Source organism: Aulonocara sp. 'chitande type north' Nkhata Bay, linkage group LG8, assembly GCF_057382095.1.
Source record: "Aulonocara sp. 'chitande type north' Nkhata Bay isolate Kocher_YH1m ecotype deep benthic linkage group LG8, A_spYH_male_GT1.1, whole genome shotgun sequence".
NCBI classification, from domain to species: Eukaryota; Metazoa; Chordata; class Actinopteri; order Cichliformes; family Cichlidae; genus Aulonocara; species Aulonocara sp. 'chitande type north' Nkhata Bay.
In genome coordinates, this window is record NC_141351.1 from 21967418 (window position 1) to 21992333 (window position 24916).

Here is a 24916-nt window from a genome sequence, read left to right on the forward strand (position 1 = left end):
GGCGTTCAAGAGCAGCAGATGAATTCCTTGCGGCTCGACATGTGTGCCGAATGTGGCCGCGCGGTCCAAAAACAAATACACAAGAGAAGAAACAAGAGTTTGAGCCAAAAGGATGACACAAACAAAACACATAGTGCTGACCTGATGTAGCAGTGGGAATGTAAAATATGCATGGCTGAGGTACAGTTCTAGTTAAAGCCGCAGCTAAAGATGTGCACGGCCCTCATGCATGGACACTGTCTGTTTTTCCCACTCTCCTTCACACTGATATCTCGTCCACTCGTGCTATGTTTAGCCTGCTGACCCACATGGATACTCTCTGCCGCTCCCTCCCTTTTATTCCTATCCATGGAACTTGGTACCACCCAGGCTCCTCTTATACAGTCAGCTTCTCCACTTGTGACTCTGACAGTGAGCGCGACACAGGTATTACTGGTCTGTCAGGTAACTGACACTGGAGGACTTAATAATAAAGATATAGATACACTACATAAAAAGCAGCCAACACCAGTCACAGGGAACTACAGTGTAGATCATTAAGGGTAAATATATATTTCCCCCCGTAAAAAGACAGACAATCTCTGAATACTCTAGCTGTTTATGACATTCAGGCCTTAAATCCTCCCCTCATTAGAGACATATACATTTTTAAAAATAGCATTTATAAAAGGAGCTAAAACAGCTGGTGAGAGCATTTGTTGTTGACTATATTTGGCTGCGGATTAATGCACATCTGGCACTCTAGACCATGTTAATGATGCAACATGTCACAATGAGCCATCAGTCTCCTCTCCCGTGGAACCAGCTCCCAGTTTGGCTGCAGGACAAAGACGTGAAAACCTCTCTACATTTAAACTTTGCTCTTTGATAAAGCTTACAGTTTGAACTGGATCAGGTGACCCTGAATCAACCTTGTGTTATGCTGCTAAAGGCCAGCAAATATTTATTTATAGAGCTCTGCAGGCGCTCTGTAGATAATCGGTCCTACTAACAGAGCACTCAAAGCGCTTTCCTACTACAAGCCTCATTCGCTCACACAAGCTTTTTTTAAACCTAAAATTCACAGTGACGGATGCATCAGGGACAACCCAAGGATGGTATCTAGTATCTAGGAGAGATGGGATCGAACCGCTGACATTCCAATTAGGAGATGACCTGCGCCACCTCCTGAGCCACAGCCGTGGCATTACACACACACAGCTTTTCATAACTTTTGTATGTTGTAACCTCAGTTAAAGTTAAAGTTTTTCTTTATGTAATCAATACATATTTGTAATATTTTTACCCTCCTAACCACGCTCACTCTTCCTTTTTCACACTTATCTACATTCTGCCGATACTCTGCCTGTGATTGGCTAGAGTTTGTTGCCTTTTTTAATCTAGGTGAACGGAAACTGTCTGCTCTGAAGCTCGTGCATCTTAGACAGAACAACACAAAGATGCTCAAAATAGCCTGGAGAATTATATCCATAACAAACACTGAAAGAGGCCCCTGTCCTATGTTTAGAGGGCCACAGTCGCCTATTGTTGTGCTTACATGCTGCGGGCCAACAGCTGCGTCTGCCCCGTCCTATACATCCAGAGCTAATGGACACTTTGTTCCCGCCACTCTCTAAATTACAGGCTGAGGAAGAAGGGGATGTAGTATGCCACAGAGTGAAAGCAAGACAACTCCCTCTGATTAAATCCATAGCTCTACAGTAACCCAGACATAACCAATAATAAACATGTAGTTAAAAGCTCAAATATAAACAGCTTGAAATGTTCTGAACTAAAACCAAAGGGAAACACTTAGTAGGTATTCGACTACATTTAACTGGATTTTTTTTCCATATCCAGATGTGTCTGGTGTGCACATATACACTCTGTTATAAATATAGAGGTTCAGACTTATTTATGTTGATACTGTGAAGTGAATATTTTTTTTTTTAAAAGAAAGATTTCACTAAAGCTGCAAGTTCGTTTAGCAAATTTGACAGGATGAATAAAATTAATCTGTCATGCAAACATAGTAGCGCTGAAGTCTATTTATTCACACAATTCTCAGTCCAGACTAATGCACACGACAAAGCGAATATAGACTGATATTGCATGAATCAAACCAATTCTCACTGAAAGTTTTCACAGTTTCATACTGGGCGTGGTGGTTTTACATGATCATGAGAGAGAAATCCCAGTGCTTTTGCCAGTATGAAGCACTTGTTTTACACGTAACCACACCAAAGAGATCTGCAGCATGTATTTGCTGTTATTTCTGTGATCATGATATAATAACTCAAATTTATAACCCAAATCGAACAACACAAATGCAGTTCTGCCGTGAAATGTTCACAGCTCTTTAAAGTATCACTGAGATCCTGCAGGGGGACTTTTCTTTCACAAATGCAGAAATAAAACCTGACAGTGTTTCAGTCAATTAGTCTGAGGTTTACGCCGACTGACTCACAGATTGACACCCACCCACCTGGCCTTAATGGGTACCCGCCTCTCACATTAGGGGTAATTGTGAAATAAACTCTGGTTTAAGAGCTTTAAAAGATGGTAGACTGCAGGTCACACTGATCTCAAACAAACGAGGATGATCAAAATACATTTTTAAGTCCCCAACGAACAAAGGAAGGGGACGTTTAAAGCTATTTCAGCTAATCCCCTATTCACCACAGGTCGCCTACAGTGTCAAAAACATTTGGCAGATTTTTACACTGGATGCTCTTCCTGACACAACCCCCACAAGGATCTGTATCTCCTCATGGGATCAAACTGGGGATCTTTTGCTTGGTTAGGCAAATGTGTAAACCACTACACTCTGCATCCACAAACAAGGGAACAGGAAGTAATAGTCGTAAAATCCATAGGAAGAGAGCGAATAACAATGCTTTTAACGTGGGCACAGCAGGACATCCTCATGTATAGGGGGAAGGAAAAGCTGAATGTTGTTTATGTGCTCAGTTCCACCAAAGACACTGTTGTGGGAAAATCTGACCAACACAGAGACTTTGGCAGTGAGGAAACAAACCTTCACTCGTTCTTCACCTTCAATCAAAGGCTCATTCAAGTACATTGTACTTCACCAGATTCAATCAAATGTAACAATTTTACTTATGTAACAAAATTACAGGGAAAATTTTACATTCAAGTCAGAAATTTGGGCAGATTTTCTTTTTGAGTGCATAAAGAAAAAGAAGCACAAAACATGCTTGAAGATCAAAATATGCAGATTGAGTGACACAGATGGCGTAAAAATTCACTTCAGGTTTATTTATCTAAATAACACCAACAATCACCTCAAGGCGCTTTATACTATATGATAAAGACCCTGCAGTGTTCTGGAGAAAACCCCAACAATCAAACCATTTTCCTTCCCAGCAGGAGCAGCCGCGGGGAGGGGCAGCCGTGCCCGGTTTGAGGGTGGGGGCGACAGGAAACAGCTACAACATGTAGACGACTGTCTGCAAAGCTTTGCAATCAATGCATAACCATGAAGTCCCTTAAAGCAGTCCACTATGCACTGCACTTAATGGCTGATAATATCATTCTGCTCCCTGTTTTCCTCCTGCCTGGCAGCTCCATCATCAACATCCTTGGTCCAGTATATCCACTCTCTCTCCTCTCAACATGTCAGCCTTGTCTCGCTAACTTTGTCTCCAAACTGCTCTGCCTGAACTGTCTCTTTCAGACTCACTGATAATCATTTCATCTTCAGCTCCACCATCTTTTTGTCAGTGCCACTGTCTCCAAACCATACATCATAGCAGGTCTCATCTTGTAAACCTTCCCTTTCACTCTTGCTCCTATCCCCAGTTTTTCACCTTCATCTTTCAGTTAAATGTCCCATGACTGGACATTTTATGCACTACGTTCAGATGCAAGAGAGCAGACATAACTGGAAATAAAAATCACGTGCTTCGATGAGGATCGTCCCACTTTTTCAAATAAGTGACAATTGGAATAAAACGTAGTGTGCAAAAACGAAACAAACAAACAAAGAAATTGTGCAGCGCAGAGAGCCAAACAATCACAGCTGGTTTTATTTTTACCATAACACTGTGCGGCTTGTATATAGCGTCATCAAAATGTGCGAGACCATCCAAGGAGGGGACGCTCTGCAGGGATACTTCTATGTCACAAACTTTTTCGCCCGCCATTCCTCTTCTCGTGTTTGTTTTGCATCTTCCAAGCAACAGTGACGCCATAAATCGCGGCTGTCAGTTACAAATTTTAAACAAGGTTTAAAAAAATATCTGAATGAGAACGTCTGGCAGTGACTGTTCCGAAGAATTCAGACTAGAATCTTTACACGCCGCACACACTGCACGGCGTTATCTGCTGAATGTAAACACCAGCTGAGCCCAACTGGAACTGATCTGGTGGGACTGGTCCTCATCAGCCAGCACCTCCAAACTGCATTCATAATCGGCCTGACAGTCGTTAAGTCCATCTCTAGGTTTACATACGGCATATGATTTGGAGAAAGAGCACATATTCTCCATGTGTGTCAATGTCATTGTTTTCCTTTGCAGGACAGGCGTCCTCCATTTGTCTCTACGTGTAGAAATTAAGAACAGCAGGTCTGTTTGAGGCTTAAGTGCGTTCCCTGACACAAATCCAACAGCACGACACAATTACTGCGAGCCATCTTATGTTATTTACAGTTGAGAGGAGCACTTAATACTTATTGTACACAGAGAAAGCCAACGATTCCACATGCAGACAAGCACCACCAGCTGAGCTGTGATCGTCTCTCGTGCATGATGGATGGGAGGATCTCACATAAGTGCAAAGGATAAAAACAGGCCTCGCGCCTCGTGAACAAAGTTTCCTGGATACAAGAGACTACACAACACTTGTATGGTGTAAGCCTTTACCACTGTTAATGCAACACAGTGCAAGCAGTCTTGCGTCAGCTATGGTGACATGTTCAGAGGAGTGATGCAAGGAAGAATCCGACATGTGCAGCAATTTGTGCATCTTAATATGTTAATAGGAGCACGAAGCAAAACAGCATCAAAAGCGAGTGCCGAGAATGAAATTTAGTGCATAGAATGTATATTTGTATGGATTTATTTATAGAAAAAAGAAAAGAAAAGAAAAATCAGCTGAACAAGGCTGACGATGTATCAATCAATCTTTAGGAGGAGGGCGTATTCTCCGTCTGCCTTCTGGTATCCAAAACACCACTTTAAAGGACCGGATCAGATCACAACAACTGGTTGACAACACGCAGAAGGGAGGGGTAGAAATTTAATAAAATCCACTGTCATGCTGAGCGCACTAGTGATATCCACTCTAAGCAGAAACCACTCCAGTCTGTAGCCTCGGGAGCTTAATTCATCGTCCTTTTAACGTGCAGAGTACTGCAGCCAGCAGGTACAGGTGTAAACAGAGATACACTCAGTTATTACACCCGCACATGTGAAATGAAGCAAGATGTCTTCTGCCACGCCGACTTTCTGTTTCCCCCGGCAGCAGAGCTGTTAATCTCCTGACAGGTGTCCGTGTTATCTTAGGAATCCGTCGGCTTCTGACGGTGCGGAACAGGCAGTCAGTCCCTCCACACGGTAACTAAAACATGACCTTACATTTTACATAAATTTGACTGCGGAGACGAAAGACTGAAAACGTTCCGGTGTTAAATTCAAACACTGCATGTTAATGCCGGTGTCCAGTACTGCCTTCAAATGCTCGCTTTATCCTCTGACTGCTCAGCCTGTAAATGGTATATACCACATGGTGTAAATACAACTACTCATTTAAGACAACAAGACGACAAACCTGTAAGGAAGGGTCTTTTTCGGCATGATTTAATCCAAACATTTCATGTTTTTGTGACAGTTTTATCCAAAATATATACATTTTTTATTGTAATAAGTTAGAGTTCACCCTGAAAATCAAATGTAGGACATGCAGAGAAGTGGTGTGACAGAAGAAGATACTCGTTGAAGGTAGATGATCTACTGTGGTGAGCCCAAAAGGGAGCAACCAAAAGCTGAAAGTGCTATTAATCCATCTGTTCAAATACAACAGGACTGTGAGCAGGTTTATGTAGGACCTACTTCCTTTCTACCGAACTACCCCCATCAACTGTATCGCTGTGCAAAACGAGCTACCCGTGACCTCATGCTCGTGACCGCGTGGCAGGATGTAAACACTAATGGGAACCCACTCAGCTGAGCTGTAATTAGCTGGCTGCACGCTTTAATTGGCGGATGTAGTCAGACAGTTCCGACATGAAACTGCACACACATATCTAGGTCATGATTTGTGGAAAGAGGTGTTGCTATAGTGTACTTCTTAAGATTCTGACCACCAGCTAGTTTCCACTAGATTCATGCCAGAGGAGAAACACGTATACTTGATTTAAGGGTGAAACAGATTTCTGTTGTGTTAAAATTGCTCATTTAAGAACTTATGGGCAACAACAAATACTATAAAATAAAGACCTGATGTGATTAAACAGAAGCTTTCATGAAGCTTTCAACACTTATTTTGTGAAACCACAAAACCAACCTGTCATTACACCTTCAAATAACTGTGAAGGCGACGTGTCTTTACCTTCGACATTTCACAGTTCAAATGAAAGGAAATCGTGGTGCTTTCTAATTAAAGACTTGTTTCAAACCCAAAGCAGCCTGATATACAGCGATAACTATTTCCTTTACCCAGAGGCCTCTTCCATACAGAGGGGCCCCTTCCTCTAGCAGTATGAGAAAACAGTCCATTCCACTAATATTATGTTTTCATTAATGAGAAGGGGCTTAAAAAGCGCCATGTTTGTTTGCATTTAGGCTAGACTGACTCAGTCTGAAGAAGCTGAGCGAGGGCGCGGACGTCAGGGTCAGGAGCAGCTGAAGGTCTAGTTTCTCAGAAACAATTCAGACAAGAGGGAAAGGGCAAGAGGGAGAGAGGGGCGAGTGGTACGGAGGAAAAAAGAGAACACGACGATGCTTAGCTTATCTTGAAAAATGAATACTGCCTTATCAGAAAACCTCTTTTCTACAGCACTAAGAAAAAAATCATGGCTGCTTCAGTAAAGATACAACCTACAGTAGGAAAGCTAAAGGTAGAGAAGGAGATGGGATGGCTATAAAGGAACTGGTACGACTACTGCTTACTTTTAACAGCCATTATGAAACAACGATGCCATTTCAAAATTTCAAAATTTGCTTCTGAGGCATTAAACTGTGTTAACGTTAAACAATAAATACATAATTCAAACTCACTGTTTCTCTTCTCCCTCTGATGGGTTAGAGTCCTGCTCCTTGGGCATGTGTTCCATTCACCTTAATTCCATCCAGCAGCCAATCATGAGAGACTGAGGCAAGCCCCACCCTCGGATGCACACTTGTCATTCGCCGGTTGGGACGAGTCGGTCAACAAAACATAACAGGGGCCAGTCCCTAGGGGCCGGTCCCTGGTGTCCTCGGAAGGTGGGTTTTGGGCGTTTCTCCAAAAGGAGTGCACCCGGTGTGTTGTTGCTCAGGGTGATGCTGGAAAATATGAAAGATGATGTAGGTTCCTCGGGTATATCAGCTGGCCTTGAGGCCAGGGCTGGAGGTGGATGACAGTCTCAGGAACGCAGTGGCAGGACTGGGATCCAGGCTGGAAGAGAACAAAGGTCACACTCAGATTAAAAAGTCTCCAGATATGAAACAATGGGAATATGTGCACGACTAAAGCTCCCATCTATCAGGACAATAATGATCACTTAATGATTAATACACTGGAAAAATAGAAACCACATTGAAATATCAGGCATAGATTGAAGTTTAGACTGTCCTTGGGCAAGATAATAACCCCAAGTTGCTCTCTGATGAATGTGTGTGAATGTTAGATAGAACGCACTTAGAGAACGCAGCAACCACGTCACTAATTATGGAGGAATTATGGCTTAACTCTGAATGAAGGTAGTTAAAGTAGTTGTAGTTTCGGTGGACAGCAACAGAATAAAGTTGCTACAAAGACAGCCACTGAAGACCTGGTTGTTCTCGAAACAACCTTTTCAAAGACAACAAGACATTCCACACAACACCACAACACTCATTTTAGTCCTAAGAGTCCAAACTGACAGTGAGTTTCCTGTGACAGCAGGCTGGAGAAATCTGGAAGTGTTCATATCAGAGAAGCTGCAGTCACAGAGTCAAGGTTACTTTTTTCACTACAATGCTCTATAAAAATGTGTCGGAGAGAATGATCCCAAGATTTGAATCACTAGGAACCAAGGTAGACACAGAAATCAGACCTCAACTCTGTAAAACCCAACCCATCTCAAAACCTGAGACACAAACTTGATCCGAGACCTGACATGTTGCTTTGAAACAGAAAGCATTTATACAACACTTCTACCCAACGTGCTTTACAATTTGCCTGTCAGTCACGTACAAAAAAAAAACCAAAAAAAAAAAACCACACAAACAGCAATGGCAGCAAGTCATAGAAAGTCATACAAGGCAGTGGCCTAACCACAAAGAGCAGTTGGGTAAGCGCCTTTGCCCTAGGACATGCAAATTGTAGGAGCTTGGAACTGAACCCAGACTACTTCATAGTTTAGCTACAATTATCCCACACATAAGGCATTTTGGTGCACGTTGTTATCTTGGCGCTCCCTCCCAGTGGGCATTATTTAACTACCCATCTGAATGTATGATCTGCATGAATGCAGACAACTGATAAAGTGAGAACGGGACACCAGACCAAGTCTACAGGCAAGAAAAAGCTAAAAAATAGCCAGGTTTGAGGTCTTGTGCCACGAACGATCAAAAAAAGTCTTCTGAATTTGTTTCACCAAGGATGTGGCCATACTACAACCAAACAAGTACTTCACCACATGTTGTGACCACTGAGTTAAGCTGTCAAATCCACTGAGACTCATACTCCATCTACCATTACATGACCCTTGGACATAAGAAATAGAGGCTTTTACTCATGCATGCAGAAGCAAATAGATTTTTTTCCCATTCACACACAAAGTTAAAGCTGGATAAGTTGGTCTGAAGGTCAGAAACTCTGTCACGTTCAGCTGTTACTGGTGCCATTACTAGTTCCTGGAAAACTGCTTAGAGAACGTCACCTCTTGCAAAGGGTTAAGTAGTTTTAAGATTAGCAGCTGAATCCGTGAAAGGGTATGTGTGTTTGTGTAAGTACTAAGAGGATCTTGATCCTTTAACCCCTGCCCTCCTCCCTCTGTTGTTAAAGGAAGGCTTCTTTCTTTCCTTTGCTAACCCTTCATTCGATAGCTTTCTAACAACAGAGCACACACAGAGCACAAGAATGGCCACAAATGAGACCAAATTAGTATTACTAACATAGAGAATATGCTGTGTGCAATACTGTTTTAAAAACAACCTTTCTAAACAGGAAAATGAGGCTTTTATCAGTTATTTTGTGGCCATATTAGCAGAAGGTGACTGATTGTGAAACCCTGAATCTGATAATATCAGACCGATGGTTGCTGAAAACAGTAAGAGTGCAAGATAAAATCCAAATGTGTGGTGGTGCACCAAGATTTCTTTAAATCGTTTTGCATATCAATCCATTTTCCTCCACTTAAAAATAATTTAAAGACCAATGTTCATCTGTAAAAGCATGACCACTAATGAAGGTAGGCTACATCATTTATCAGTGCATGCAAATAAAGTTAAATGACTTCTATGTTCTTCTAATATATAAAGATGCAATTTTCGACATAGGTAAGTAAATATCTCCTCCATCTCCTCTTTCCTTATGTTTGCAGAGGTGTATATATGCAGGCCCACTGCTCCATCTGTCTGCTGATTGTATAGGAATTTCTTTTAATTATGTATTAATAACATTATTTTATTGTATGATGCCTTGGTGCCAGTGGATTTTAACATGTCTCACACTCATACAGTAAGACAAATGGTGGGGGTCTAGTAAGGAAGTTGGGGGAAGCAGACAACTTCACAGGAAGAATCTTTTGTATCTTCTCTGACGGACTCTTCTCTGAGGTAGCAAGGGAGTGTGAACCTTAAGGTGTGAAACAGCTGTGTACTGCCTTTTGTTCCTGAAGAAGGTATTTAACTCTGCTGGCCGTCTGCCCCGCGGTCATGCAGGCTCTCCACCAAGCTCAGGTTTTTCTGTTCTTTCTTTGTGATTAAAGAATGTTAGCTACCGCTCACCGCTCGTCTGCAGGCTTTATTTAATGGAAAACTTCCACAACACTATATACGGTGCATCTACTCACTATCCATTTAATCTGTTTGTTAATGCAAATATCTAATAAGCCAGACACATGGCAGCAAACAGAGCATCAGAATTCAGGGAAAAAAGGTGATTTAGGTGACTTTGGATGTGCCATGGTTGTTGTCCAATGGAGACACTGGAGATTCACATCATGGATGTGCAGCTGACAAATGTGCAGTATGTGTGTTGATGCCCATCCACCCATCCATCCATCCATTCGCTTCCGCTTATCCTTTTCAGAGTCGCGGGGGGTACTGGAGCCTATCCCAGCTGTCATAGGGCGAGAGGCGGGGTACACCCTGGACAGGTCGCCAGTCTGTCGCAGGGCCAACACACAGGGACAGACAACCATTCGCACTCACATTCACTCGCACATTCACACCTAATGGCAATTTGGATTTTCCAATTAACCTATCCCCACAAGTTGCATGTCTTTGGACGGTGGGAGGAAGCCAGAGTTGAACTCAGGACCTTCTTGCTGTGCGGCAACAGTGCTAACCACCGTGGCACCGTGCTCACCTATATATATGTAACGAAAAATAATTTCCCCCAGGGATCAATAAAGTATTCTGATTGTGATTCAAATGGATTGCTGCTGGACTTTGCATTATTGGGCCCTTACCAACCACCGATAAATTTCTGAATGCAGAGTTGTATGTGAGAATAATAAAACTGGTTTTATTAACATTGCAAACATTGTACAATCATCAGCTAAAAATTTTAATAAACATCTGTTAAACAAAACAACCTTAATCAAGAACCCCACAAAGACTAAATATTAGGCATGAAGTAGGCACTTAAAGACACTTAAAGATAAAACACACGCACACACACTGAGCGGAGTAGTCTACAAGGCTGAAACCAACAGGGCAAACTGTGGCGTGATATTGATATAGGACAGGAGTGATATAAACTGCATATCAAATATAAATGGAGTGTGCTTTATCATAGCTCTACTCTCTATCAACATCAACAGATCACCACTACAAGTGGCATTAACCTCAGTATGTGTCTGTAACACAAACAATAAGTCGTTTATCACACTGGAACAATGAGCTCAAAATCTGAAAGCAGAGTATTGTCTGATTAGGAACTGAAATTACATCCAAGTACCATATGCTATTAGAGCAAGACAAGTCTTTTTAGAACTGGACCCTATTCCTTTCCATTTTCTTCACTGTATCTATAAACAGCGAGGCTCTAGGGAACTGTAAATTATAATGATGCTGCAGGTTTAGTTTCGGGGTATATTTGTAGAAATAGTGCTTCAAGCCTCTGGTTAGGAGTTACAACAGCTTCTTTTGGACTAAAAAGCTTTGGCAACTATAAGAGGGTAAGTACCCACTGGGGTGGTTGCCCTGGAACTATGTGCCATCCGAGCTTTTCTTCTGCTTGCTTTAGCATCGCTAATTGCAGAGGCACTGCTCTTTGTCGACTTTTACTTCGTTGTGAACCTTTTTACATCCTCTTCATTTTTTCTCTACATTTCCTCACTGTATTGTGTTTGCCAACAGCGAGTTATAGGGAAGTGCTAGTGCATGTTTTTTTCTAATTTGTTCTAAATTGTAAGATTTCCCGCACTGGAGGCCTGGACTTCACTGCTGGAGTTTCTTCCAGTTTTTAGTCCTAAAACTAAAGACTGTCAGTTTTTTAATGTTCAAGTGTTTCCATCAATTTTCTCCAGAGTCCAGATCACAGGGGTAGAGTCTCCTCTCCTTGGCTACTTCCAGCAACTTTTGCAACAAGGCATGAGCCCATGGGGCTAGGCCCAACCGAGCTCAGCCCCAAAGAGCTACACAAGCCTGGGCCTCAGTGGGCTCACTAGCTGGGTCCTGTGCAGCGTGGATCAGTAGTAGTCGAGTGCAGTCACTGGTTGCAAATACTGGCTACATGACTTTTTGCAGCACTTGTCCCCTGTTGGCCATTAAAAAGACTGCAGGTTTAACACACTTCCACATTGGCTTCACTTTTCAGATTCAAAGTCTAAGTCTATTTTTCATACCATTTATGGTCCTACCAAAAATGGGCTTCCAAAAACTTTGATGGTGGTGAATTTTTTCTGTTTTCACACCGTTTAAAAACAGTTACTCTAAAAACACTCCTTTAGTGTTAAATCAAAAAACACGGGCTGTTTACTGATCTCTGCTATTGACCAGGCTTCTTTAAAGCGTTCAACCTTTAAAAGGACATACAGTAAATTCTGAATTCCACCCAGAGAGCTCCCTAACCTTTGTATTGATTTATAACAGGCATTAACTTTAATTCATGTTACTACAAAGACTGTTGAGTCATTAAACAGATCGTCCAAACTCGGCACCATGTTTGACAAACTCTTCCACAACTTCTCTCTTCTATAAACTCACTACCTGTGAGTTTATGCAACACAAAGTGGCACACGGTATCATGATCACAGATAGGATTGAGCCTCGAGCTTGTTAAGTACTTGTGAGGCTGTATCTGCTACCCTACCACACTTAGAACATCCCCATATATATATATATATATATATATATATATATATATATATATATATATATATATATGTGTGTGTGTATGTGTGACTGTAGAAATGTTCTATAAGTCTTTGTCAAAAAGTGACATCGCATTAGACTTTGCAATAAAACTTATCTCCCCCTGTCCACAAGCTATAACGTTCACCTGTTTCATCTTAACTGTGTCCTTGTTTGCTCTCATTCGTCCTTGATCCAATTCAGGAAGTTATGCTTGTATAAATATTCCCTATATCCAAGGTCAGGGCATGAAAATATATTTTAAGTGGTCTAGGGCCAGTAATGTGTACATTGCATACTTGAGCTATGGAAAGACAGCATGAAACAGGGAAGATGAAAGGGGGCAAAGTGAAAGACTAAGAGCCAAGAAAAAAAGTTGGGGATAATATATACAGTACATGGAGAGTGGAAGTAAAGCTGATGAAAGCTGGAATGAAGACAAAACAAACCTACTTATATGTGAGCTCGAAGACAAATAACAGGACGAGGTAGAGCTTGTCAAAGCTCTCATTCGGGTATTTTGAACATGAACATACAGGGTGGGCCATTTATATGGATACACCGTAATAACATGGGAATGGTTGGTGATATTAAAGTCCTGTTTGTGGCACATTAGTATACGTATGTGAGGGGGCAAACTCCTCAAGATGGGTGGTGACCATGGTGGCCATTTAGAAGTCGGCCATCTTGGATACAGCTTTTATTTTTTCAATAGGAAGAGGGTCATGCGACACATCAAACTTATTGGTAATGTCACAAGAAAAACAATGGTGTGGTTTCAACGCAACTTTATTCTTTCATGAGTTATTTACAAGTTTCTGACCACTTATAAAATGTGAAAAGAAAGAATTTTCATGAAAGAATTACATTTCGTTGAAACCAAGCTACTACTACCACTAAAACCCCACAATAACCTTACTCCTTGATTTGAAAATAGGCCACCAACGTCTCTCGTGGAGCCTTCTCCAGGCTAATCCCCCTGGTGTACTGAAAGTGAATGAAAACTGTGCCAAATTTGAGCATTCTTGTCTTTATTTAACAGTAAAGGTCAGCCAAGAGACAGAGTATAGGGAAGAGAATCACCTCTAACATTCATTGGTTGTCCATTACACACTAATCCACTTTATATCATAAAGTCCCCCTATAGCGGTCACTGCAGCTATTGAAACGCATCAAAACACCTCATACAACATTTTGAACTTCACCAGTGTCCATCCATTTAGCCTGCCAAAACATAGTAAATGCTCTCTAACGTATACATAGGCATGATTTTCACACCCAAAAACAGAACAAAAAAAAGGAGAAAACTAATGCTCACTGCCTACTGATGCACACCTTTTCAGTGAGTTATTCAACCTTAAAACTGTAGCAAACTGTTGCATACTGTTTTCACACTGAATGTGCCCCAGATTCATTCATTCATGACTCCTTGTGGTGTCAATTACATCGACTTGCAGTGATGAGGAAGAATCTCACGGGGAAATCGGTGCACTAATCATAAAGCAAACAATTTCAACCAACACCTTTAAACAATGATAATGATAGGCACACTGACACAGAAACCAGAATCCAGTTACCTTTAGTTAAACAGACATCATGATGTGTCATAGATTGTCTTGTCAATGTGTCCAGTATTGTTGAATCGTTGTACCATGATGCCAGTGTTATCATAAGATAGCATTACCGCATGAGATTTCTGGAAGAAGAGCCTGCAGCAGCAGCAGTCACAGTATAAAAGGAAAAACTTTGTCACAAGTACGGTATAAAGTAACGCAGCAGAAGTTTATTGACAAACCAGTATCCCAAAGTTTAGTTTTCAAAGATTTCGACATTAATTTTGCATGCATGCATGCAGAGCATGCAGCTACATTTGCTCCAAGTGATTTACAACACTCATAACATTCTTTAGATCCTGTTTTCTGATGGACAAGATGACACATTCATAAAGATTCTGATGACTGTGCATTCATCAAATATTGATGCGATGACATTTTATGTGAAAAAGACTTCCAAAATTTAGGTTCAAGGAATTCTAGGAAGCACGCACAGCCACCCACACTCTTTAAAACTCACACATCTCAGCTTCATCTACCTTGACTAGCACACTTTCCAGTACGGCCTCAAAATTTTAATTGGACCTGCAAACGCTGGCGTTTTCCCCTCAAACAGGGTTCACCTTTAATTGCATGCTTTAAAATGCATCAAAATAATAACTAGCGAATGCGAATGTTGATGCCTGGAGAAGCAGAATTAATTAAACATGACTCTTTCTATGCCGTTTCAGGCCAGAAAAAAGAAAGAAAAACGAGAAAATTAAAGAAAAATCAAGGTACCTCTGCTCTTGAAAAACAGAGGAAATGAAGGTGGATGACAATGGAGAATGTGGATATTATTAATATGTATCGATTTGGGGAAAATCAAAAGAAAATAAGTGGTTGAAATAAAATAAAAGGACATTTCTTTTTTATCTCTACATCAGCTGGCAGTCAGTTCATGTGAGAATAAGCTGTCGTGCAGCTTTGACATGCAGATGTTGCTGCATCTATGTCTAATTGCAAACTTCCAGCTTCTAAACCATCAATGAGAAACTGATTTGCCACATCTGACATGCACGTCTCGTGTCACTCAAGGTCTTCCGTTATACTGTCAACGAACAATATTTTTAAACCCTCGCATGACCGATGCGATCGTAAAACCAGCTCGAGTGGTCTGATGAATGTTTGTCGATGAAGCGACTGCGTTGTTTGTGGTATCCCAGGCGAAAAGACGATGACAGGCCTCATTTACAAACACTTCGTAAAAATGTTTCGCGCGCAAACGCAGGATTTATGCGACTTTGTTTGTACACGAAAGAGGACAAACTGCAGTCGAGCACGTCTGCGCTAAAGATCATGAAGTCTGGATTGTTGCAGAAAACAAATCTTTGAATTAAACCGTTGGCCTATTATTAATCCATTCATTCATTAGCAGAATATGACATTGAAAACTGTTCATTTAATGGACGCATTGAGCAAATATCCATGAAATTGATGCCCTTTTATATCAATGTTTACACCCTCATTATTTCACATAATTAAAGGAAACTTCTCTTTCTTTGTTTACCACAACTGCACATCTGCAATAGAGACAAAACCACCAGAGCACCTTCACTGTCTTATCATGTGTTTTTCACACGTTTGCATGCTGAAAATTGACCCTTAACCTAGTAGATTACTAAGTGAAGCCTGTAAATCTTGACCAATCGTCACTATGAAGCAGCACACCTCAGTTTATGGGTCAGATCCACTAACACACACATGCATGTCAGTTAGAAGTAAATTTACCTGTGCACATGACTCAGGAATGCATCAGGAACTTTGCAAGCAATTTTGTACACACCCTCATTACTGTTCTATCTCAGCAAATCTAGAACCTGCAGTAAATCTGTTTGGTTACACGTTCTCGATGGTTCTGCATGCAGTTTGTAACCTCTAAAAACCAGTTCAAGGCTAAGATTGACAACCCTAATGACGCTTCGGAGCAAGTCTAAAAATATGCCCCCACCCCAATTACGTGTCTATTTAAATGTCAAAATGTCCAGTGTCTAATTAGGAGAAAATATGCACCCTTATGTGTTGCCCGAGCATTTTGATTTAGAGCTAATTAAATCATAAGGATTGCAGTCAAGCCTACATGGTGCTTGCTAAAGGCCCTACTAGTACAGATATTCATGTACAAAAGTTTATACACATGTCTTTTCATTTAAAATATGAAATTAGTTGAGGTGAAATAAGCACACATTAAAAACAAAGCATAAACATGTCTTTCCCTGTAGTTGCAGCAGTTATAATGTAAATGCCAGTGTTAATGCAGTGGAGGATGATGGTGCATGCATGCCTAGCCTCTTGAGCTCCTGAAGAGAGCCCTTATTAAAATTCACACCATGACAGCAGACGTTGGGGTCAGTGCTCCCGAATCCCAAGGGTTGCTGGGGCAATTAGTGGTTAAGTAATGGAGAAGGGGCAGGGCAAAGTTGTTGATGCAGTCCGATCATAGAGCAAACGGTGGTAGAAAAGGGGAGGAGGAGGGAGCTGTTAGTACCTCAGGGTTAAAAGTAGTCAAAGGCAAAGACATCATATTTCATGCTTGGTCTCTCTCCAGGCCAATTACTGCCAGGGAATTATCAATATGCGCTAATAGATCACGGCGAAGCAACAAAATTATGTCTGTTGCGGCCATTCTTCTAAGCGTGACCTTGTGGTTGCGAGTATATACAATCACAGATGTCTGCATACACAAAAAATGTTAATGTTCAACATCCACGTGTATACACAGATGGGGATTCAAGGTTTCATGCTCGTCAGGTAAAGGACAAATACAGAAACTACTCAGAAAGTGCATACATCCATTTATTTACGTTGGTGGAAGCAATAACAACTCAGTCAGCAGCTTGCGACAGGCGCCGCAGGAAACTCTTAAAGAAAAACAGCATGTAGGAATCTCTCGTTACAAACAGTTCGAACTCTGACGTACTTTGACAGCGAGCGTTCGGGTGTAATTAGGTGCGCTTGGTTTGCCTCATGTATCCTTAATTCAGATGTCAAGCAAACAAACACTGGATTTTTTTAAAATGTGACACATGTTCTTTGCTTGGTTCGTAACAACAGGGTTTCATTTCCAAAAGAGCCCTCGTCTCACTGCTTGTATATCAAACGCTTTGATACACAACACATGCTAAATCCCCCAGTTTTCCAAAAAACCCTGAAAAGAGTTTCTCCTCTTGTATAACTGCAGTGCATTCTCATTCAGTTTGCATGCACTTGTCTTTAAGTATGCATACTGCAAGTTTTGCATATTGCCCCCCAACCACCACTGCTATTTCTCTTAATCCTTGCATTAACTATCTCTGTCATCTCTTCTTTTTTCTTAATTTTATGCCCTTGCAATTTTTTTCGTCGCCTCTTCACCATCTGTCCTTACCATATACTTTGAACATGCCACTCTCACTGACGATCGTGGCGACGATAAAGCTGGTAGAACAGCACTCACAGGAAAGCAGAACCGCTGTTTATTTTGCTATTCAATCATCAAGAAGACATGTTACCAAAAAAGGCATAAAAAAAACGACTCCAAACAAAAAAAAGGACATAACTACTGTGAACTCACAGACTTAAACATTTTGAAGCCCTTATTGATCCTAATTAATACTACCTTTGGTGTTGTTGTAGTCAAAACTGACCATATTTAGATGAAGGGACTAACTAACAGAACTTGGTGAGTAAGGTTCATCCACAAACTGCATGGATACATTCATAACAGACACACACACTAAGTTGTGGTAATTAGTGATAAATAAACGATGAATAAAACACCAGAACTTCCCCAAACTCAAGAACAGACTTCTTGGGTGGGGTTTTAATGCAATTAAACGCACAGCAGGCCATAATATTTTGTCAGCTCATTATCTCACAAATGCGTCAAAAGGCAGGCAGCACACCACAAGCACGCGCTAGCTGTTCATTTCAGACTCTCTAATTATGTGAGGTGAAGCCAGATGGCTCCTGTATTTGCATCCACCTGTCACCTATCGTGGCCCCTAACAAGGATTTCTTACAGAGGAGACTTCTAATGAAAAAGTTGCATGGTTGTTGTGAAGGAGAAATTTAGTGTTGGACACACTAATATGAGAGCCTGTGTGAACTGACTCGCATTATGGAGCCAGCTTCAAGTGGACATAAGAAGAACTGCACTTTAACATCGGATTCATTTTTTCAGCCCACGAGGATGCTGCTTGGTCTTGCTGAAACAGGCAAGCGAGCAGAGAGAAGTCAGCAGAGCCAGTTCACATACAGACAGGCATGCTGGAAATACTTTAAAACCTTTGTTTACCCAGATTAAGGAGTCTGAGCACACATTCGACCTCAGTAGCCGCCCAATTACAGTGTTCAAACAAACCGTGGACAGTTAAAGGTCAGCTGCCTTGCTCAGCGGCATGTCAGCAGTAGCTGTTTAAAGGGAAGCCCAGCGGCACACCACAGCAGATCACGCTGGCGCCTGGCACCGAAACTGAAGACCAATGGAAGACATAAATTTACATGAGACATTTGAATACTAGCAGGGCACGGCCAAGTCGCTAATGATGCTGCCAGCCTCCCCTTCGTCGCTCCCAACAGTACAAAGTCTCCTATTCTTAACATTTTATTGTCCCACTAAAGCAGACAGCCCATAAATCTTAACGAGGCTCAAGTAAAAACAACAGACGTTTTGTGTCCTTCCTTTGTGTCTTTCTGCTATGCCGTCTGTTCTGATCTTGATTTGTGCGTCAGTTAACGTTAAAAATAATCAATAAAGGTTGCGGCTATGAAGCTGTTTTTTTTTATTGCCAATAAACGTGTCATTTAATTCTATCATTCAACAGATGAATCAATTAGCCTTTGAGACAGGTAAATAATTGCTTATAATAAGTTCTCAGAGTCCAAAGAAACAATAATATTACATTTGAATATGTTGATCCTGGCAAGTTTATTAACATGGTTTTCTTTACTGTTTCCCATCACAGTTAAATCTATGTTTTAAACGCTTTAAAGGCAGCTTTATTGCAGTGGTACTTTTTAAAGACAAAAGTAAAAATAAATGCACACAGAACAGGCTTGTAAAAAAACAAAACAAAAGGGCAAAGCTGGATTAAAATGAACTCTCTCCAACAGGTCTGTGTTAATCCTAAAAAAGTAAACATAGGATGGTCAGCAGGCCTAAAGGTACTGTACTGCAACTAAAGTAACCCTTGTGTTTGCATACAGATCTAAACTGAGGCCAAAGATTAAAGTGCAGCATGAGTAAGGCCCAGGTCATATATGCCTAGAGACCAGCTGTTGACCCCTCGACACTTACCGTGAAAAATGTGTATGTCAGCTGCTGTAAAATCAGTTGCTTAAGCTCCTGAACCAGGCCTACAGAGTGTGTAGTGGTTGCTGGCAGCCTCCTTCTAATTGCTTTGGTTGCTCTGCTGTGGTTACTTGTAGTTTGCATGGAGGGAGGTGAGTTGACTGTGGCAATCTGATGCTGAGGCTTTCATAGAGCCCCAATCTCACCATCATGGAATCAGTCCGCAATTAAACAAAGAGACTGTCTAAATCCACAGAACGGAGCAAAGCCTGCCAAATACCTGAAAAACCCCGTGTAGACAATCCAGTGCCTTATTTTTAAAAGCACCCTTGCTATACTTTTAGTGCACAGTGCTGTACATCTCCAGGTACTTTTGACATATTAACTTTTAATGCACTAGGCGGAGAACAATTTGCCCTTTCTTGCTCTTACTTCCACTTTCTCCTCTCTCCTCATGTCCCTCCTCTTCCCACCCTCCTTTGGCAAGGACAAGTTCAGGTGCTGCCAAGAATGTGACTGAGTTTGGAAAACAAATCCAGCTAGCTTCTCTTTCTTTGCTCTTCGAGTTTTCTCTTTTGCACCAATGGCTGTTGTTTCTTGTTCTTTTTTAAGGTGGGCCACTGAGTGCAGCAGAGCTCCCGACAAAAGTTTGCAACTGAGGTTTTAGACAGCGACCTGCAGCTCACCGCTTTCAATGCAGCTAAGCTAAGCCTCTTTCTAACCCATTCTTACAAACACATTCAGCCGTTTCTCCAGCTTATTAAAAAAGTGCATTCTGTGAAACTGGAGGCTGTATAGTATACTTCCACTTCCTGACACTTGTTCATTTCCTCACAGCTAATAGGACACGACAGATGGATGAAGGATAGCTCCTTTTGGAAGTTTGTTGTGTTCCCCTAAAAGGGTCCAGGCGATTAGGGAAGGTAACAAAAAGTGTCCGGGTCGGAAAAAGGAGACAGAGAGGCAAAATGGTTAAATTAAAGAGTTTTATTAAAGTTTCTATTAATAACTCAGCTAAAAGAGACGGACAGACAAGCCGCTATCACCATTTAAAGAAACAAAACAAAACTCAAGCGTCGGTCAGTAAACTGAAAAGTAAGTCAGGGTTAGTGGTTAGTAACCAAACACACTCCTCTCTGCCAAGCAGGAGTGCAGCTCACTAGCTGCACCCACTCACATGGCATCCTGGCACCCGAGCTCACCTTTCTCTGCCCTTAAATACTTTAAATTGCTGATGGGAGTCAGCTGTACGAAAGAAAGAGGTGGCACCTAAGGCAAGAGAGGACACGCCCACGCAGGCAACTTCAGAAGGATACCCTGCAAGGACCGTAACAAAGTTAAAGAATTAACGGGTAATTAGCAACAATGGGTGGTTGACAACCACCCACACTCCCTTATCTCTTTTATAATCTGTAAATAAATGATGGACCATGACATCACCCATTGGTTAGTGCAATCCTGCTTTTTAAGCCTTGATTTCAGCAATTTTACTTCTATGTCGCTTTTGTTTGTTCGTTTTGGTGTACTGAGCATACTTGGACAAGAAGGTGGAGTGTTAAGGTAACAACAAAAGGTGCATCCATCAAATGTATGGGTCCACTGCACAGATACAGAAAGCCGTTATTTAGCATTAAGAAATATATAAAGCAATTACTACTACTTCAATCACCAGCACAGGCTTCTTGGATGGGCCACACCTCACAGCAAGACATAATTTGTAAGACAGTTATATTAAAAAACTTAACTCAAACTCAAATATAGCTGAGAGGTCCAGTTCGGTGCTTCAAAGTAAACCCTAGGAAACATCTAGCATCATTGCAACCAAGAAACTTTAACCTCCAAAGACCCGAACTCTTCCACGGCATGCATTTTTAATTTCTCTTTGATATTTGGGCTGACTGGGACCCGGTCAATGTAAAAACAAAGAATCACCAGATTTTTTTTTTTTACCCGATCTAAGAAAAATGAGAGCCACATATGAGGATATTCGTTTTAAATTTTGATAAAACAGTGGCAGTATTAATGTCCTCGTAAGTGGATATCAGGCCCTTGTAGAGCAAAATTTAGTATATTGGTCTAGACAACCCAAAATGTCCACATATGTGGACGCCAGGTCCTAGGAGGACCACTATTTAGCTATTTAAAAATAAAATAACTTTTTCCGTAGTGGTCACCAGTGCAGGGACCAGGTGCATAATGCTGGTTTAACTTTAAGACTGAAATGCTGGAGAAGAATTTCCTCTGTGCGCGTGCACTCTCACGCCAAACGTCACTCTACCAGAGAGGAAAAGGTGTGACTGTGTGGTGTGTCGGCGTGTGCAGGTGGTATAATTAGTCTAGAGGAGCAGCAAATTCTGTTTTCAGCGTGTGAGCGTGTGCATTTATTAATGTGTGTGTTACTGTATAATTAAGTGTGTCTCAACATTAGGCAGAGTGAGCTGGCAATGCTGATACTAGAGGAGAGTTTGTGCGTCTGTGGTGCGACTGGGCGCCGAGCCTAACGTGCCTCAGTGTGTGTGTGCGTGTGCATACGTGTGTGTGTGCATGCACGGCCATACACACTCAAGCAGGCTGACTGCACGGGTAACTTTATCCAACTGTGCCAGCAATCTGGGACTCCGATTTCCCGCTCCTCCCCTCCCGCCTCGCTCGCTTCTTTTCACTCAACCCACACAGTTACTGTTGCCATATCAACAGCCCTGGGAGAGGTCTCCTTTTCGCAGATACGTGATGGAGCAACAGGAAAACTCCCAGAAGGCCACAGCCATGGCAGGCTTATCAGCAATATCAGTACTGATATGTTTGTGAATGAGCGTAATACGCAAACTTGCTGGAACCTTCAAAAAACCCATTAACAGCAGACGTCCATCCATGCCAGAGGTAGTGCAACACTGCTCAAGGATACATCAAGGTGATGCCCTTGAGCTTTCCAGATAGGCACAGAATGCCACTATGGCACCGCTGATGGTTTCATTCTTTCAGCTATTTACCTTTTTTTCCAGATAATTTGAATTTGTATGAAGTTGACTGTGAAGCAGCAGCAGCTGTGCATGTCAAGTTGCACTACACAAGCCTAGCAGTGAGTATTTTATGTCTTCCAGCATGCGTTCACTTTCTCAGAGTTTACAAACAAGGCTGGGGTGCAGGCACCAGCCGCAGTGCAAACAGAACAAAACAGACTCGCGTCAAGCGCACAAACAAAATCATATAAATAAATATGTGTAAATTATCAAGAGAAATGAAAAAGCCTAAACAAATTGGGACGGGTTTAGATTTGAGAGGGAGCCAGTCTGAGCTCCGCTGGGAAGACAAACATTAAGATTCAGCCCCACATCATCTGGTTTCTTAACGGGAATGGAAATGTGCTGTAATCAGTTATACAAGTCGATTTTTCTATTTCTCACTGTGCAGTATGACACTTCGAGTGCTATATTATACTATATACGTCCTGGGAATGTGCTCGCTGCATGCATGCATGATGACAACTGGCTGTGTATAAGATGACACCTCTGACAAGACTGAGGCCATCCTGACCATATTTGAGAGCTCAAACACTGCAAGAGTGAGCCGTGCCCGTCGGGTATTCAGGTCAGCTGCCTGTCAGCCTGTTTAAAGAGAACAGACGTACTAATAAGCAGAGGAGCATTCATCAGACTCTTTAGTTTATCGTGCAATATAGTCTGTCATCATCTGCTTGATGCTTTAAATATTACCATTTCACTGCAGAAGGCTGACAGACTGAAAATATGACTACCAATATCTGCGTTACCCACATAAAAGCTTTACCCAGGCTGGCAGTCATATTTAGTGCCCCCCTGGAAACCACCCATCATATTTAGTGACTGAAGCCTTGGTAGGTACCTGCTGCAATCTTATTGCTGTGCTTCTCTAGCACAGCAATAAGATCCTGCAACAGGTGCAGAACTGCTTCATCGATTGCTACGTTTATCTAAGCGAAGATGCTGAACAGAACAAGGACTGAATTCACAAACAGCAGTCTGATTATTTTGCTCCAGCTGTTTGTCCCAAAGTTAAACATTTCCAAAGTAAAGCCTTTTAAAACCTTATTGTGTGTTTCAGATGGCAAGCTGGTTATTCTACGCATTTTTTCATGTCCTGGCGACTCTAAGTTGACAACAGTCACACACGAGTAGTTGGAGACTATAATTACTCCTGTATGCAGCAAACCTTTGAAATTGATGTTTTTAAGACAGCCAACTGGTCTGCAACCAGTTGCAACCTGTTGCCCTCTGCAAAGCAGCTTGGGTGCATCAAGAAAATGATAAAATTGCAATCAGATTGAGTCAGTCTGCTATCAGCTTGCAGTTCAAGGGCAATCACCAGCTTTTCCTAGTTGTAATGTTCAAGTTCAAGGTTCTTTATTTGTCACATGCATAGTTATACAAGTATAACACACAGTGAAATGTAGCCTGACACGCTCCTCGACATGTGTAAAAAAAATTGGGGGGGGGGGGGGGGGGGGGGGGGTGTAGAGGAAGAACATATATATATATATATATATATATTAGGGGTGCAACGATACACAAAATTCTCGGTTCGGTTCGATACTTTGGTGTCACGGTTCGATATTTTTTCGATACAAAAAAATGTTCATGCATTTTTAATTTGTCATTTATTAAAAGTATAAATATATATTTTAACTCAAAAGTACAGTTTTTAAATTTAACCCTAACCCTTGTGCGTGTTTTTTATTTTGACAGCGAATGCGCACCTGCGGACCACTTATGTGCAGCCCTGGTTATTTAGCTCATCATATCGCAGCCACAGAAATTCTTTTGTCCATGAAACCATAAAGCTGCACTTTCTTTTTGCCTTATAGTCTGATTTGTCATAACTTCTCCGTTTTGTGGTAAGCTTTTCTTTGGCTGTCACTTCTTCACCCCGACCTGTCTTATTTGGCTCAGCAGAACTGAAATGCTTTTACACGCTCACTCACATAAGCTCAGCGATTCTCTGCGCGATCAACCTCTCACATGTTTAAGCTTGCTGCGGGAGATTTCACTTGTCATGTTTGCATAGTAAGCTAACGATTAATAAGACGATGTCAGAGGAATTGGTGCACAAATTATCATCACTCACAGATCAGTGCTGTCGCTCTCTATACACAGTTCGCACGATTGCAAAGTGAAAGCAAAAAAACGAGTGCAAATTCAAACGCGATTTCAATATGTCACATATTGACAGTGGCTCACCGATGCCAATGACATAATTACCCAGCTACATTTCTGAAAGAATGCAGAAGCATTGACATATATTTTTCCTTCCTACAATAGCCCGACGGGCAGGGAAGAGATAGATTTTGGTAGCCCGACTGAAAAAAA

The 24916-nt window shown here is 41.6% G+C and overlaps 1 protein-coding gene across 2 annotated transcripts in view; it reads right to left on the minus strand.

Moving 5' to 3' along the window:
- The window catches only part of thrab (thyroid hormone receptor alpha b), a 174621-nt gene that overhangs the window by 43760 nt on the left and 105945 nt on the right, over positions 1–24916 (minus strand). For both annotated transcript variants that reach the window (XM_086304285.1, XM_086304284.1), the window contains one exon: positions 7221–7599. In XM_086304285.1, the coding sequence (XP_086160411.1) occupies positions 7221–7276 (56 nt within the window). In that variant the 5' untranslated portion in view covers positions 7277–7599. The remainder of the gene's footprint in view (positions 1–7220; positions 7600–24916) is intronic.